General features: G+C 37.9%; 1 protein-coding gene across 1 annotated transcript in view; it reads right to left on the reverse strand.

Moving 5' to 3' along the window:
- Window positions 1-14441, reverse strand: part of FHIP1A (FHF complex subunit HOOK interacting protein 1A) — a 91348-nt gene that overhangs the window by 23041 nt on the left and 53866 nt on the right. Inside the window, exons 4-6 of the mRNA XM_050896073.1 lie at window positions 12811-13437; window positions 7705-7863; window positions 5370-5456 (exon numbers count right to left, since the gene is read on the reverse strand). Coding sequence (XP_050752030.1) covers window positions 5370-5456; window positions 7705-7863; window positions 12811-13437 — 873 coding nt within the window. The remainder of the gene's footprint in view (window positions 1-5369; window positions 5457-7704; window positions 7864-12810; window positions 13438-14441) is intronic.

Consider the following 14441-nt stretch of genomic DNA (forward strand, 5'->3'; position numbering starts at 1 on the left):
TATTTTTTTCAACTCCATACTACCTTCCTGAGATAAAACCATAAAAATCACACGAAGAAAAATACATTGGTCTCCCCACCCCCTGACTTTTTCATACAAACACATCTCTATCCTCAACACTCTTGTACTGTTTCATTTACACGGTGAACTGTGTACATAGTAAGTATGTACAGGGAGACAATCTGCAAAAATTTAAAAAAGGCAGAGCTTGCTACATAGTTCCATAAACGTTACAGACATTTCAAAATCACACGTATACATATCTCAAAGCTTTGGACCACATACTGAAATTCTGAACTACTTTTACCAAAATTCTACTTACTGAAATTCTGATGCTACTTTTACCAAAAGTCTTGTTTGATAGTCCAATGTTTTAAGTTGGGAGAAGAGAATGAAGTCAAAGAAAGGAGACAAAAGGTCTGCATGGATGAACTAGGAGCTCCTAACAAAACTGAAACATGAAAAGGAAGAGATGGAAGCAGGGACAGGTGACCCAGGAGGAATATCAAAAAACTGCCTGAGTGTGAGGGAAAGGATTAGGAAAGCCAAAGCCCAGCTGGAGTCAAAGAAAGGCTTCAACAGCAAAAGGAAGACTACGAAAAATGTGTGCCCACTGCTGAATAGTGAAGGGGACCTGGTGACAAAATACATGGAAAAAGCCAGAGTACTCAATGCCTTCCTCACCTTGGTCTTTACTGGCAAGATTTGCCTTTGGTAATCCCAGGTCCCTAAGATGAGAATGGAAGTCTGGAGCAAAGAAGACTTACCCTTAGAGGAGGGGGATCAGGTTAGGAAACATTTAAACAAACTGGACGTACATGAGTCTGTGGGGCCTGATAGGTTGCATTCCTGACTGTCAAGGCCACTCTAGGTTTTTGAAAGGTTGTGGCTACCAGAAGAGGCTCCTGAGGACCAGAAGTAAGCACATGTCACTCCAGTCTTCAAGAAGGATGATCCAGGGAACTACAGACTGGTCAGCCTCACATTGATCCGTGGGAAGGTGATGGAGTAAAACCTCCTGGAGGCCATTTCCAAACATATTAAGGAGGTGGTGGTGACTGGGAGTAGGCAGCATGGATTTACGAAAGGGAAATCAGGCCTGACCAACCTGATAGCCTTCTACAGTAAGATGACCGGCTCAATGGATAAATGGAGGGCCGTTATTATTTATCTTGCAAGGCTTTCAACACTGTCTCTTGTACAACATCCTCATAGACAAAATTATGAAGAACGCACTGGATAAGTGGACAGTGAGGTGGATCAAAAACTAATTGAACTGCTGGGCTCAAAGGAGTGTGATCAGCAATGCAAAGTCCAGCTAGAGGCCAGTGATGTGTGGTCTACACCGGGGCCAATACTGTTTAATATCTTCATTAATGACCTAGATGATGAGATGGAGTGCACCCTCATGCAAGTTCGTAGATGTTACAAAACTGGGAGGAATAGTTGATAGACTGGATGGTTGTGCTGCCATTCAGAGGGATCTTGACAGTCTGAAGAAAGAGGCAAACAGGAACCTCATGAAGTTCAATAACAAATGCAAAACCCTGCACCTGGGGAGGAATAACCCCAGGCACAAGTGCACACTGGGGACTGACTGGCTGGAAAGCAGCTTTGCAAGGAAGAACCTGCAGGTCCTTGTGAACAAAAAATTGGCCATGAGCCAGCGATGCGCCCTTGCAATGAAGATGACCCACAGCCTCCTGGGCTACATTAAGAGTATTGCTAGCAGGTTGGTGGGGGGCATCCTTCCCCTTTACTCAGTACTGGTAAGATGCATCTAGCATGCTAGGCTCCCCAGTACAAGAGACGCACTGACATACTAGAGCAAGTCCAGCAAAGACCCACAAAGATGATTATGGGATGGGAGCATCTATCATATGAGAGGCTGAGAGAGCTGAGACTGTTCAACCCGGAGAAGAGAAGGCTCAGGCAGGATCTTATCTATGTGTGCAAACAGCTGCTGGGAAGAAGCAAAGAAGATGGAGCCAAACTCTTTTCAGTGGTTCCCAGTGAAAGGACAAGAAGCAACGGGCCACAAACTGAAATCCAGGAAATTCCAACTGGACATCAGAAAAAAGAAAAAGGCAAACAAAGACCACACACTTTTCTACAGTATGGGTGGTCAAACACTGGAACAGTGTTGCCCAGAGAGGGTGCGCCATCTCCAGCTTTGGAGATATTCAACGTCCAGCTGGACATGTCCCTGAGCAACCTGCTCCAGCTGACCCTGCTCTGAGCAGGGAGGTTCAACAGGATGATCTCCAGAGATGCCTGCCAGCCTCAGCCATTCTGTGATTCTGTGAAGAGACAGGAGGAAGGAAGAGACTGGACAGCACCTATCATCTACAATATAGGCTTAGCTTTAATCCAAAAGTGAGTAACCTTCCTCGTACCAGAGATTTTGCTCATATCTGAATACATCAGTTGCAAAGGCAAACTGATGTTGTTACTCCATGAGGAATTAAAAGCTAATAAGACTATTAGCTACACAAATTATCCAATAGTGCTTGTACAGCTGTTTGGCTTATTTTATATACTTGAATCAACTAAATTTGATTTGGAGATCAGACAGGAAGTCACATTAACATGATTTTTTTTATGTTGCTGCTGTTGTTTTAAACAGAAATCAAGTTCTATCACATTGAGAACAGAAAAGATTGAAGACATCTTTCCTAGATGTCTACATTCTTGACTGGAGCTATCTTTGCAAAAACAATAAATGCAAGTTTGTGTCTTGCTGCAGAGCAACTTTTTCCTCAAAACATTACTTCTTGAAGAAAAACTAGAATATAGTGCAGAGAGAACAGGTCTGAAGTAGTATGCCTGCCCAATAGTCATTCAAGAGCAGAGCCAGAAGCTCATTCCCCTTCCAATTTTTACATTAAGGTAGGACCATGGGTGCCAGATTGGATGTGGGATGTTAAGGCTTGAATGCCACATGAGGTCTGGACTCCCTTCCTTCCTTCCTTCCTTTCACGTCTATCACCAAGAGTTATCAGAAGCAGTTGTTCCATACCGGTTAAATTCTAGAAATGAGATTTATAGGAACACCTTAGGAAGATGTACCAATAATTATCATCTCTTCTTACCACTCCTCCCTTTAACCTTCCACAGATCTGTCTTCCTAATCAGGTATTTATATCATGCTCTATTACTCATTGTATTTGAACTCATAAGCCAGAACGAGTCAGAACAACCCAAACTGAATGACTGGATAAAAACTAAAATCTTCAGCCACAGGTAGCCTTTAGGATACCGAACCAACTTCATTGAGTTTAAAAGAAAAATCAAGATCCATTTAGTATTGTGCTCAATGAAAGAACTTCTGTCGTAAAAACCATTATGGGGCATCTGGCCTTCCTCTCATTTTGGCCCGTCACAATTTTTTCTTAACCTAAAGGTTAAATACAACACTTAAGTCCCCAAATGGGTGATACAGTTTTCAAAGACTACTCCTCAACATAGCATGAATGTTTTCAATGGCAACTAGAAATTATATCAATGTATGAAAGAGCTGTTACAGCATAATTATCTGTCTTAGCGCATAGACATCTGTCCCAAAAGCAAAGATGTAAAATATTTATTTTCTGTTAAATTAATCTGGGGCACGGCACAGAAAGACTGGAGGGGTCCTATGTGCCTCTACTTACTTGTTTCCTTTTGCTGTGGAGTTTTGGTCTCACATATGTGAGAGCCTTGTATCAGATCCACTAGATGGTGCAATCCATCTTCTCCATTAAAAGCGTGTGAAGTTTATACACATAAGTAGTTAATTTTTAAAGAGGAAAAAGTCAAACTTAACGCTAATCAAGGAAAGGTTTATTACTGGAAGAACAAGGCACCAAACAATGTCAGGGTTCAGGAAAGATCTAGGCTTGAAACTCACATATGTTAGCAGCCAACATCTCCATTTTCAAGAGAAATATGATTTCACCCAATTTCAGAGTATATAAATAAGGTTCGACAAAATTGTCACCACATGAAAAAAATATAATCAGAATAGCACGCTTTAAATGATTTAAGTAACATCAACCCAACAGGGGGTTAGCAGATTTACTGACCAATAAGAATGGCATTCAGCAGCATGATAGTATTCAAAACAATCTAAAATTTGTCTTAAGTACTTCAGAGGTAAAACCAGTACCCACTAAGACGAGAATCCCACAGCTACATTCTGATATCTCCCTTGTTATCCATAACCTTGACCCAAAGCTGGTTAGATTTTCACTTCTGATTCTAATTCCCAGTCTTGGTAAGGGATTAAGTCAAGATACAGAAATGGAAGAAATTACTGCCAGGTAAGGAGGTGAGCTATCTCAATGACAGACTACAGCCTCGATCTGGATCACAGCCAAATTTTCTTTCAGCCCTCGCCAAGTTCCCAAATGTTTGAGGTCTGTCGAATCATTGAAGAAGATACTATACTGCTTATTACTTTCTTGGTAAGTGACTATTTACTATGAAGAATTGTGTGCGCTGCCAAGACAAGTCCTAGACTAGAAAGCAGGGTACAGTGTTTCACTGGCCTCTCAGAAAAGGGAACAGGTGCTTTCTGCTTAGCAGGCTTAGTGAAAACTAGTAGACCTTCAAAAAGTAATTTTAGTGCTCTCCTGGCAGTTTTTGGTGGATTTTTACTCTCAGCAATTCCTACTTTTTCTTTTCAAAGAAGGCGTTCTTTTTACAGGGCAACGAAGACTGTTAATTGACATACTCTGCAACAGTTGGAAATGTAGTTTCCTGCAGCCTAACAACAACAAAAAGTAATTCACTAACATTAGTAATGTATTTTGCAAAGGATAACCCCTGAAATTTGAAGAAAAATGGACTTTTTTTCTTCAAAGCAACATAAATTGCACCCTAATACATTAGAAAATTGATACCAAACTCCATTTCTTCTCCACTTTATGAAAATAGCTCTACCAACTGTGATAAGGAACTACAAAACAATACCAACTTTGCTAAAATTAGTGTAGTATTTCTTGACTGAACATTTTCCTTGTGAGCATCTTCCTTTTGGAAAATGTTCATTTGGAAAAAAAAATCCTCATGGAAATATGTCTGCCATGATGAAATGTCTAAAAGGTCACTGCTTTTTTGATGATATGTCAGCCTAGCGCAACAAAAATATTTTGATTTTTCATTTCACTTAAGAATTTTAAACATTTTCAGAAATACCTATATCTTGCTTAATAATCTGTATAGTGTAAACAAAGTATAGAATGAAAAGACGGGAAGTTAGCCTAGAAACTTACTCAATTATATGGAAGTCACTACTGACAATACATTTAATAGTATCTTTACACAGAGATCATCCATAATGCTTTTGCCCGTTATTATTTCATGTCATGCCTGCATATACCACTGACCTTATGGAGCGCAGGAGCCATTACTGGCACCAAAAATCCATTGTAAATGTAATTCACAAGCTGGCTACGTATCAAGGGATGTGCCACCTAAGAGGGTGGGGGAGAGAAAGACACAGAACAGTTCCAATGAGATTTAAAACAAGACAGGGCACAGACTACTATTATCCACTACCAAAACCCTTTCCCATTTAACAAGACATGTTCATTTGTCCTTCTCACCAGCATCTGCTATGATTCAGGTTCTTAAAGATATTTCCTTCTTCAAAGAAATACTCAAACTATGTTTAATTACAGTAAGCCTGCCAAATTTAGAGAACAGAGCTTTTCAATCTCCCTGCATGCAGACAAAGATGAATGGATGGACAGAAAAGTGTGTACACCCATGCATCAAAGGAAGATTTGAGATTCTAAATTTAGCTCCTGCAACCTTGTCAGGGTCACTTGAAGGTGGATTTGCCATCATTAACTTGTCCTCTTACAAGAACAAAAAGCAGAACAGCTGCTTTCCTATGGTTCAAGAGTAGGTAAACCAAAGCGCTCTCTAGCTATGGGGTAAGAACATACTGTTAACATGCCCTTCTCCCTACCACTGTAAAACAAAAAGAAATGAAAACAAAACCTACATTATTCATTCAATAGGTTGGTTAAGAGCTTTAAAAAAAAAGAACTGTTATAAGAAGCCAAAAATTTACTTTCATAATGAAGCATTCATTTTGTTTTCACAAAGAAAATTCATGCATTTAAAAGAAATTTGATAAAAGCAAAAAAAATTCCATTCAGAAGCATTCTAAGTTAATACATTCTGTTTGAAGTTCACATAGAGACTGGAATGTTACAGCCTACATGCAGCCACAAATACATTCTCCCACTTGCAAGTCTTCCTAGACTTCCTTTAATTTGTAACCCTTACTTTGGAAAGGGGAAGAAAAAAGGTTGCCCCTCCTATGCTGTGACCCAGGGAAAAAGCAGTAAATGGTCATGGCTACACTGTCCCTTTTTAATCTCTGGCCAAAGTTTTCAGGTCAACACAGAACAAGCCACACCATGAAGACCATTCCATGCACAGAGCAAAAATTCCTGCAGTAATTGAGCTTTCAATTCAGCTGAAGAAAGGCTATAAAGACACAATCAAGGAGCAGTCAGAAACTGCTCTTTCTGCGCATCAGCTGAAGATACTTAACCATTTTGAGTTTATTTGAAAAGTGGGTTTAAAATAATATGTTCTTCTTATATTTATCTGCTGTAACCTTTATATCAATTTTTAAAAAAAGGTATCAAATATGACCTCCTGCAAATGTAGATGTGTAGAAAAATTCTGCTTAGACACCAAAATGAATATTGTCTCCTCTTCACATTTAAACCTGCATGTTTAAATGCAATATACAAGATTTTTAAGAATGACAGCTGCTATTATTTTCGCTTGTTCAATGCTTTAATAGTCAATCAGTTGCTTTACTGTATTTCACACACATCTCACTAAAACATATCTTTTATTTAACAGTAAATGTGACTAAATTTTCAATCCTATTCAGCACATTTCTTCAAGTAACACATAAATCTACAGTTTCTGTAGAATTTATATCATGTTTTAATAAAATACTGCACAAGGGTTCTATAGCTTTCTAGCCTTAAAAACAATATAAAAAGACAAAAATCTCATTTTATGTTTAGATCAGAGAAAAAAAAAATAGCAAGGGAGCAAAACCAGAAAAAAAAAAATTGTCATCAAGAAATAATCATTAAGAACAGAGAGTGGATTCAAAAGATGCCAATCTAAAATGAATTTGTATTTCTAGGAAGATACCTAAATTCTGCTTGGAAAGCTTTCTTTATGCAGTACTCACCAACAGGCCAAACAGACTATTTTCTTTTGTACGCTATTATGAAAGCTTAGACAAACAGAGAATGTTTTAAATATATAATAAAATATATAATATATAATAATATAAAGCACTTAAATATACAAAGACTACATTTTCCCACATGCAGAGGCATTCAATTTACTTTTAGTATCAACAGTGGTATTAAAATGCAATAAACATTTTTTTTTTGAAAACAGAAAATCTTCCCAATTACAAAATGAAATATCAAGCCGCCACACAAATCTACAGCTTTCATTTGAAATATTTGTCACCTGAAAATCAAAAACATATTAATTCATCCTTATAACCATGACAAACAGCACAAAGCATTCATTTTATAAGCAACTTATTTTAGTGTAACTTAAAAAGTCCACGCCATTAATAAAAGTAAATAAACTCTGTAATTTACAAACTTCTGCAGAATATATAAAAACCTACTACTTCAAAAGGACAGGCCAACTCTGCTCCATTACCTGTATCACAGCGTTGCAAAATTCAAGGGAATTCATGAATTGTACAAGGGCTGGTGACAAGAGCCAGTCATCTTTCAGCAGACAGTGCCACTCTTCTCCTTTTTCTTCCAGCTTTGTAGGCAAAGATGAATAGAGGCCACTTAGTCCTGTTGCTAGCACCTGTATTTCAAAAACAGAAGAGAAATAAGTTGACCTTCCAACTGTCCATCTGCTTGAATGGCAATGCCACAAATGGTTTCTCTTACTAGTTTTAGTAACATAAGAGTGTTGAGATTAATTTCATTCCCTTTTGAAAGAGACCTGTGGCAGAAAGACATGAGTATTTTAAAGAGCCTTCCATATAATATCCTTCTTTCAAGAGCTGGTATTTAGGAGAAAGGGATGGAGAAAATCTGGTTGTCTTATTTTTTTTTTAATCCAAGGTTATAATTTCTTTTTAAATACTTCTAAAATCATTTTACACTTTCCTTCAGTCCTTTCCAGAAGAAGCCATCACTGTCATATATCTACAGCTTGTCTTTTGTCGGTGATTTGAATGTTACTGCTTACACATGCCTCTATGAAGTGATTTCACTCAGAAATATGAAACATTAGAAATGGAGGGGGAAGTGCCCCCATCAACAAAAATGAAGTTCAGCCTCACTTAGGCCACAGATATGTGTTTGACTTTCATTCCTAGGCTCTTGAACTCAGCTGAATCCACTCAAAAAAAAAATTCTAACTGTTCGTAATTTCTCATTTTCCTTTCTTATTTATTTGGAAGGAGGAAGGGAAGAAATAAAGAAGCCTGAAATAAGTTACTGTATAGACATTGTTTCCAGTGATATCAAAGCTTACAGATGGTTTATGTAGAATATATCACTGAAGCACAAGATTGTATTTTTAGTTACAATTTAAAAAGCATATTTCCAAAAAGGTTTTTTAAATTTTACTGAATATACCTGGTGTATTGGTAGTTTCAGACCAAGTTTTTAAAGTTATTTGAAGCTGAAAACTTTCTAAATATTATTTACAATTCTTATCCTTCTGACATGATTTTATACAACTTCAGGATAATTTTTAAGATGATCCTCATTTTAACGGGAACATTAAGACTCAGCCTGATGGAAATCTTTTTAGTTTTCATTCAACAGACTCCTGTAAGAATTTTTCCTCTTTCTACAAAGGGCTACTTGGCATCTACAGAGCTAGACAGTCAAAGCTCAGATGAAACACAACTGGTTTATCTATTAGAAAACAAACAGTTGACAATGTGCAGATCAAAGACCAAGGGTTCACAGAAGGGGATTCAGGTTTTGATCATACGCAAGCGTAACCAATTATAATTGCTAACCCATCCAGTCAGACAAAGGCTGTCTTTCTGAATGCTTTCCATTCCTAAATCACATAATTTTGAAGATGGATTTATTCTGACATACATAATTAAGCCAAATATTAAGGGGGGTGGGAGAGAAGTACTGTGGAAAATTCACTGCTTTAGCACACTGTGCTACTTTTTTTTTTTTTTTTTTTTTTTTTTTTTTTTTTTTTTTTTACACTTATATATACATAGATACCTAAAGAAAGATGCTGGAGATATGTTAAAAAACTAAGAAGCTAAAGCCATTGAGCAAAGCTTTATTTGTACAATCACATTCTTTTATAACCAGAATCTTTTTTGCTTTTTCTCTCACTCATGGTAGAAGAGCTCAAAGCAAAAAGTTAGGAATATCTTACTAGGCTTATAGAACTACCTATACATAATCCACACACACACTTATGCTCACAAACCCAGGCTTCAGACGATTCTAGGAAGGAAAAAATTCTGAAGAGAGAATTTGAGTTTCTTTTGTGTTGCAACCTGTTAATTAATGCACACTTGATTTTCCATTGTCTGCTTAAAATTTAATTGCTATTCATAAACACATACTTACCCTCGCAGTAAGCAATCTGATTTTCAGAGCTGTGTACTATCCACATTTCTCCTTCATATAGAAGTTTAGTTCTTAAGCACAAGAAACTGACCTTGAACAAAACATACTACTCTCCACTAAAAAGGAGCAGTGAACTCACAATCAGTCAATGTCTTGAAGTGAGGAATTCTTTAGTTTGTCTGTCTTACTGAAGTAGGAAGTGACAGATGTAGCTGCTAAAATCTGTAAAGTTTAAAAAGCTCTGATTTTTGCTATGAAGTACAACACAAATGGTTCTATGAAATTATGTTTCTAAAGCACTGAGACAGAGAGTAGCCACTGGAAGCAATTTCATCTCTTTAAGTAAACAACATTGGAAAATTTTCATAGAAGTATATGGTATAAACAGGATTACCATCTGAAATTACTAACAGAACTCTTCACATTCTATAAGCAGGCATATAAAACAATGCACCTATATAGACTACATTACCGAGTTTTAATCAGTAAAATGATAAACATAAATGAAAAAAAGAATCTGAAAGGGAAGTAAATGAATGCGTTCACATCCTGGAAGGGCAAGATTGGTTTTATTTTTTGTTTTACTCAGAGCAGTGTCCTTTTAAACTTCTCCCAACATTTGTCATGTCAACCCTACATGCTCATCTACTTTTACAAGCATCTCCAGCAGTTTCTTTCTCACAATCGAGTCATGAGTCTCTCTGCAAACCAGTCTCCTTGATTTATTTACTTTCTCTTGACTCACAGAAGACACTGACTGACTATGTGATTTGTAAACCCAGATACGTTATATGATTAAAATGTGTTGTTAATATATAATCAATTGCTATCTGGCCAATTCCTTCCCTTTAATAATTCCCTTTCCTCCCACATCCATAGTCTTTCTATCTCTGCACAGTCTCAACGTTTCAAGGACATTGCAAAGCCATAACTCCTCCTGCTTTAATACTTTAATACCTAAGCTGTGAGGTATTTACAAATACAAAGTTTTATGGAGAGACTTTGTGATGCTATCCTGCTCAAAATTATTTAGAAACATTGTTTTCTTATTATAAAACTGGACAGACAATGTCTTCAATCAGATTCAGAAAACTTTCAGGTCAAAACATGGTAAAAATGGTATGGCAGAAAAATCTCTGTAAAATCACAAAATTTTGCCCAATAGTTTATCTACACATTCTGCGTTAAAAACATTTGTTAGTGTTGTATCTTGCTGCAGTCTGTCCCCTTCCTTCTTTATAGTTTATTCATCTACAGTTTTGAATACTATGGACAATCCAGTTTTAAAAAGCTGCTAACCAAAGTTAGCTCAAAAAATAGTATCGAGAAAGCCTTCACGTTCAGTTTGGCACAGATCTAACACTGATTCAGGTATATGAGGCAGCAGAGATTTATGGCCAGACCCCATCCCAGGACATGTCTATACTATGCAATAAGGCATAGTAAAGAAAACCGTATATGCTACCAACCAAGTCAGCCCCAGAACCAGAGATAGCATCAACACAGTGCCATCCAAATGCCACTCCTATCAACACAGGACTGCACTAGCTCTTTTGCAGAGTAGCTGAGGCCACATCTGCACTGATTTGAGTGATATACAGCAATGTCACTGACACTACAGGGTCTTCCACCAGAACAAAACCTGTTCCTTCAGCTCATCACACTCAGATTCAAAAAAAAGACGTTGTGCTAGTGAGCTAATTCTATGGCATTGCATTAAAGTTTTATTATAGACTTAGGCCAGTCTCATTACTATTCAGAAAAGTCTGATTTTAGCACATTTTGACAAGAAGCCTTCCTAATTAGAATGATTGTCAATCATGGCTCCCTGCTGTTCGAAGGTTAATATAGCTGGCTTTTATCTTCAGTGTAAAAAGGCTGCCTTTTTTTTTTTTTTTTTAATTAATTGGAAGATGTAATTATGGAAGTTATAGCATGGATCCAATAATGGTATCTGTCTCAGGGACAGTTTGAGAATCGAGTTCATATTGTTTAGCAGCATCTATTAAACAAGGTCAACTGGAGTCTCTCAGCACGAGAAATTCAATGCGATATTTACAGCTGACAAAGGAAACCATTTAGAAGTTTTGTTTTGGAATTTGTAGGCCTCCTCCAGCCTGCAAACCTGGCTCTGCCCTACTGCTCAAAGGACATAGCAATCTCAGAGTAAATGGAAACCTACGGCTGGAATAGCTGTCATGCACTAATGCTTAAGGCAGGGGTTCTAGTGTTCTCTGCTCTAAAGCACTCTGCTTTAGTAGCTGTGTAAGGCTCCCCTCCACTTCATTTTTTCTGGCATTTATTAAACTAAAATGCAAGCCACGCAGAAGATAAAAGAATCAGTCCAAAAACTGGCACACAAGAGCAACTTTTCTACAGAATGGTACTTGGTTTTGAATCCATCCATTGCAATCTCAAACTGATTTTTGTGATGAGGCATGAAGAAGCAGGGGGTGTCATGTCCATTCTGCTTTAGCTTTAGAACTGCAGTAGAGCAGATTTGTTTGTTAAATTAGATTATTTACTTGTTTAACAGCAAAGGTTTTGTATTCATGTAGTAAGATTGACTTGCCAGATGTAACAATGCAACACTACTACCAACTTTTGTAACAGTACAACATAGCAAGATGGTGGTTTGCCTGAGACGGCCACAGAAACATCCAATCCTGTGACAAAGAGCAAGTCTCCCTTTTATCTTGCAAAATTATTACATTTCTATAACACTCACACTATTTTCACACTTATATTTTGAACTGTTGAACTGATGTTATAGTGTGGCAAGCACAGCTTGCTTAAGCTAGCACTACCACCAGAAACAACAGCCTCAGAACACCTTGTTCCCATTTCTTACTCCCTTCACCCCCAGAATCTCATAGGGGCCTCACAGTGAAACAGAACATGTTTCCCACCCACCAAGTTCTGCTGTAACTTCCATCAGTTTCCAAATTCAATTCACTGTGTGACTGCAAAACCGCTTGTGCTGGCCCAGAAGTGCAAGACACTGGTATGGAAACACGGAGCAAGACTGCGTTTGGCAGTAGGTCTGGCTTAAACAGCATTACAATTTGTGAAATAACTGTTAGCAGAAACAAATGTGTTACAACACATCTTTATCAAAAATGACAGAAAAGGATGAGAAGAATACAGGGACACAGTTTAGCACTGAAGATCAAGCAAAACAAGAACAACTTACTGGACAAAAATAGGTGTTTTCTGCTATGTGGTTTGCAACAACATTGTTTTCTGCAGACAGAGACATTATGAAAAGCAGTGCATCACGGGCCTGTTGGCCTACTGTTCCTTCTCGATGGATGAAGGGAATCAGCAGGGAAAATATGAGGAAATTAGCAGCTCCTTGGTCCTCGCTGGTGTGGAAAAACAGTTCTAAAATAGAGGGATCTTTGGCTATTATAGAGCAGAGCTGGTTCAAGAGGATGACCAACTCTGTTTCCACTGTTGGAGTGGCTGTTCCTGAGCAGGAACTCAGCAACATCATCAAAGGCTTCAAGATGGGCTTGTGATGCAGCAAAGGCTGATGAGACTGGGTTACTAGCATTTCATACATTTTGAGTTGCTCGATTTTTGTCTCATCGGTGAACTCTCGCCGTAGGCTCCAAAGAAAAAGCTTCTCCATGATGTTTTCTGAGACCACAAACTCCAGAATAGGCCCCATTGAGGCATCCTTTGCTTGCTCCTCAATTAACAAGAAAAGCATGTGCTCCACATAATTCTGAACAGTGCTAGCCTCGTCAGGTGAAATTGCCCCGTACTTTGCATGAGTGTTTTTCAAAGGATCATGCTTCTCTAAGATTTTCAGAACCTAAAGAGAAACAAAAGGCAGACGAGTTATTTGAATGCATTTTTTAAAAAAATATGCACTTGCCCCATAAGGAAAAAACCCATCAAAATTCTTAACACAAAAAAGTGCAAACTCTTTTTATGCTTTTAGGTTTTGTCTGTCAAAATATCTAAATTTAAAAGTTTCACATTTGGCATGTACGAGGCCAAAATGTAATGCTTTTGTTCACTTTTTTATAAGCACCTAAATTTGCCACTTGTTCTATTGCTGAAAACTTGGGGTTCTCTGAAGTATGGATAAACTATGTTCCCTTAGCCTTCAGAAATTGAGTTTCAATGATGTTTGAAATAAGTTTCTTTGTCACAGAGGACTGAAATCAAAGGGGCTGCTCTTCAGCCAGAGTAACTGTGCTCAGGAGTATCAATATCATGAGATGATTTGCAGTAGCAAAAGTAGCAGAAGCCCACAGAGCTGATCTTTCCTTGCCACATCTCATATGACACCAAATGGCCACCAATGCCCACTTACTCTTGCAACATTCAATATAGATTTAGGATTGAGTAACAATTGTCATCCCAGCACTTATACCCTGGGATTAAAGTTCTGCTCTGCACGCAATCAGTGAAGCTCGTTGTCTGTGAAACAACCACTGTCTTTAGCGTTTTTGTGGAGGATAATTGCCACAAAACCACAAAGGAACAGCGGCTTCCCTAACATGACAGCATCACTAGAGTTAAGTGAGAAAAGGTGACTCTTGAACGATGGCTCCTCTGACTCTGGAAACATCTCAGGAACACCACCGTTCATCTGGCTTGCTTCTTGGCATAGCGGAAAAACAGCAAAAGCAGCAGCACAGAAATGAATTTTACATAAACCGTTAGTTATTCATATTACTGCAGCAAATAAGACCTTATGTTATGGTGCTCAGAGCAAAACATCTTTGCCTAAAAGCAATTATAATCCTGATGACAGGCAAACAATTTTTAAATATGCTGAAGTGCATAATCTACATCTATCCATAATAA

Source organism: Gymnogyps californianus, chromosome 4, assembly GCF_018139145.2.
Source record: "Gymnogyps californianus isolate 813 chromosome 4, ASM1813914v2, whole genome shotgun sequence".
Taxonomy (NCBI): Eukaryota; Metazoa; Chordata; class Aves; order Accipitriformes; family Cathartidae; genus Gymnogyps; species Gymnogyps californianus.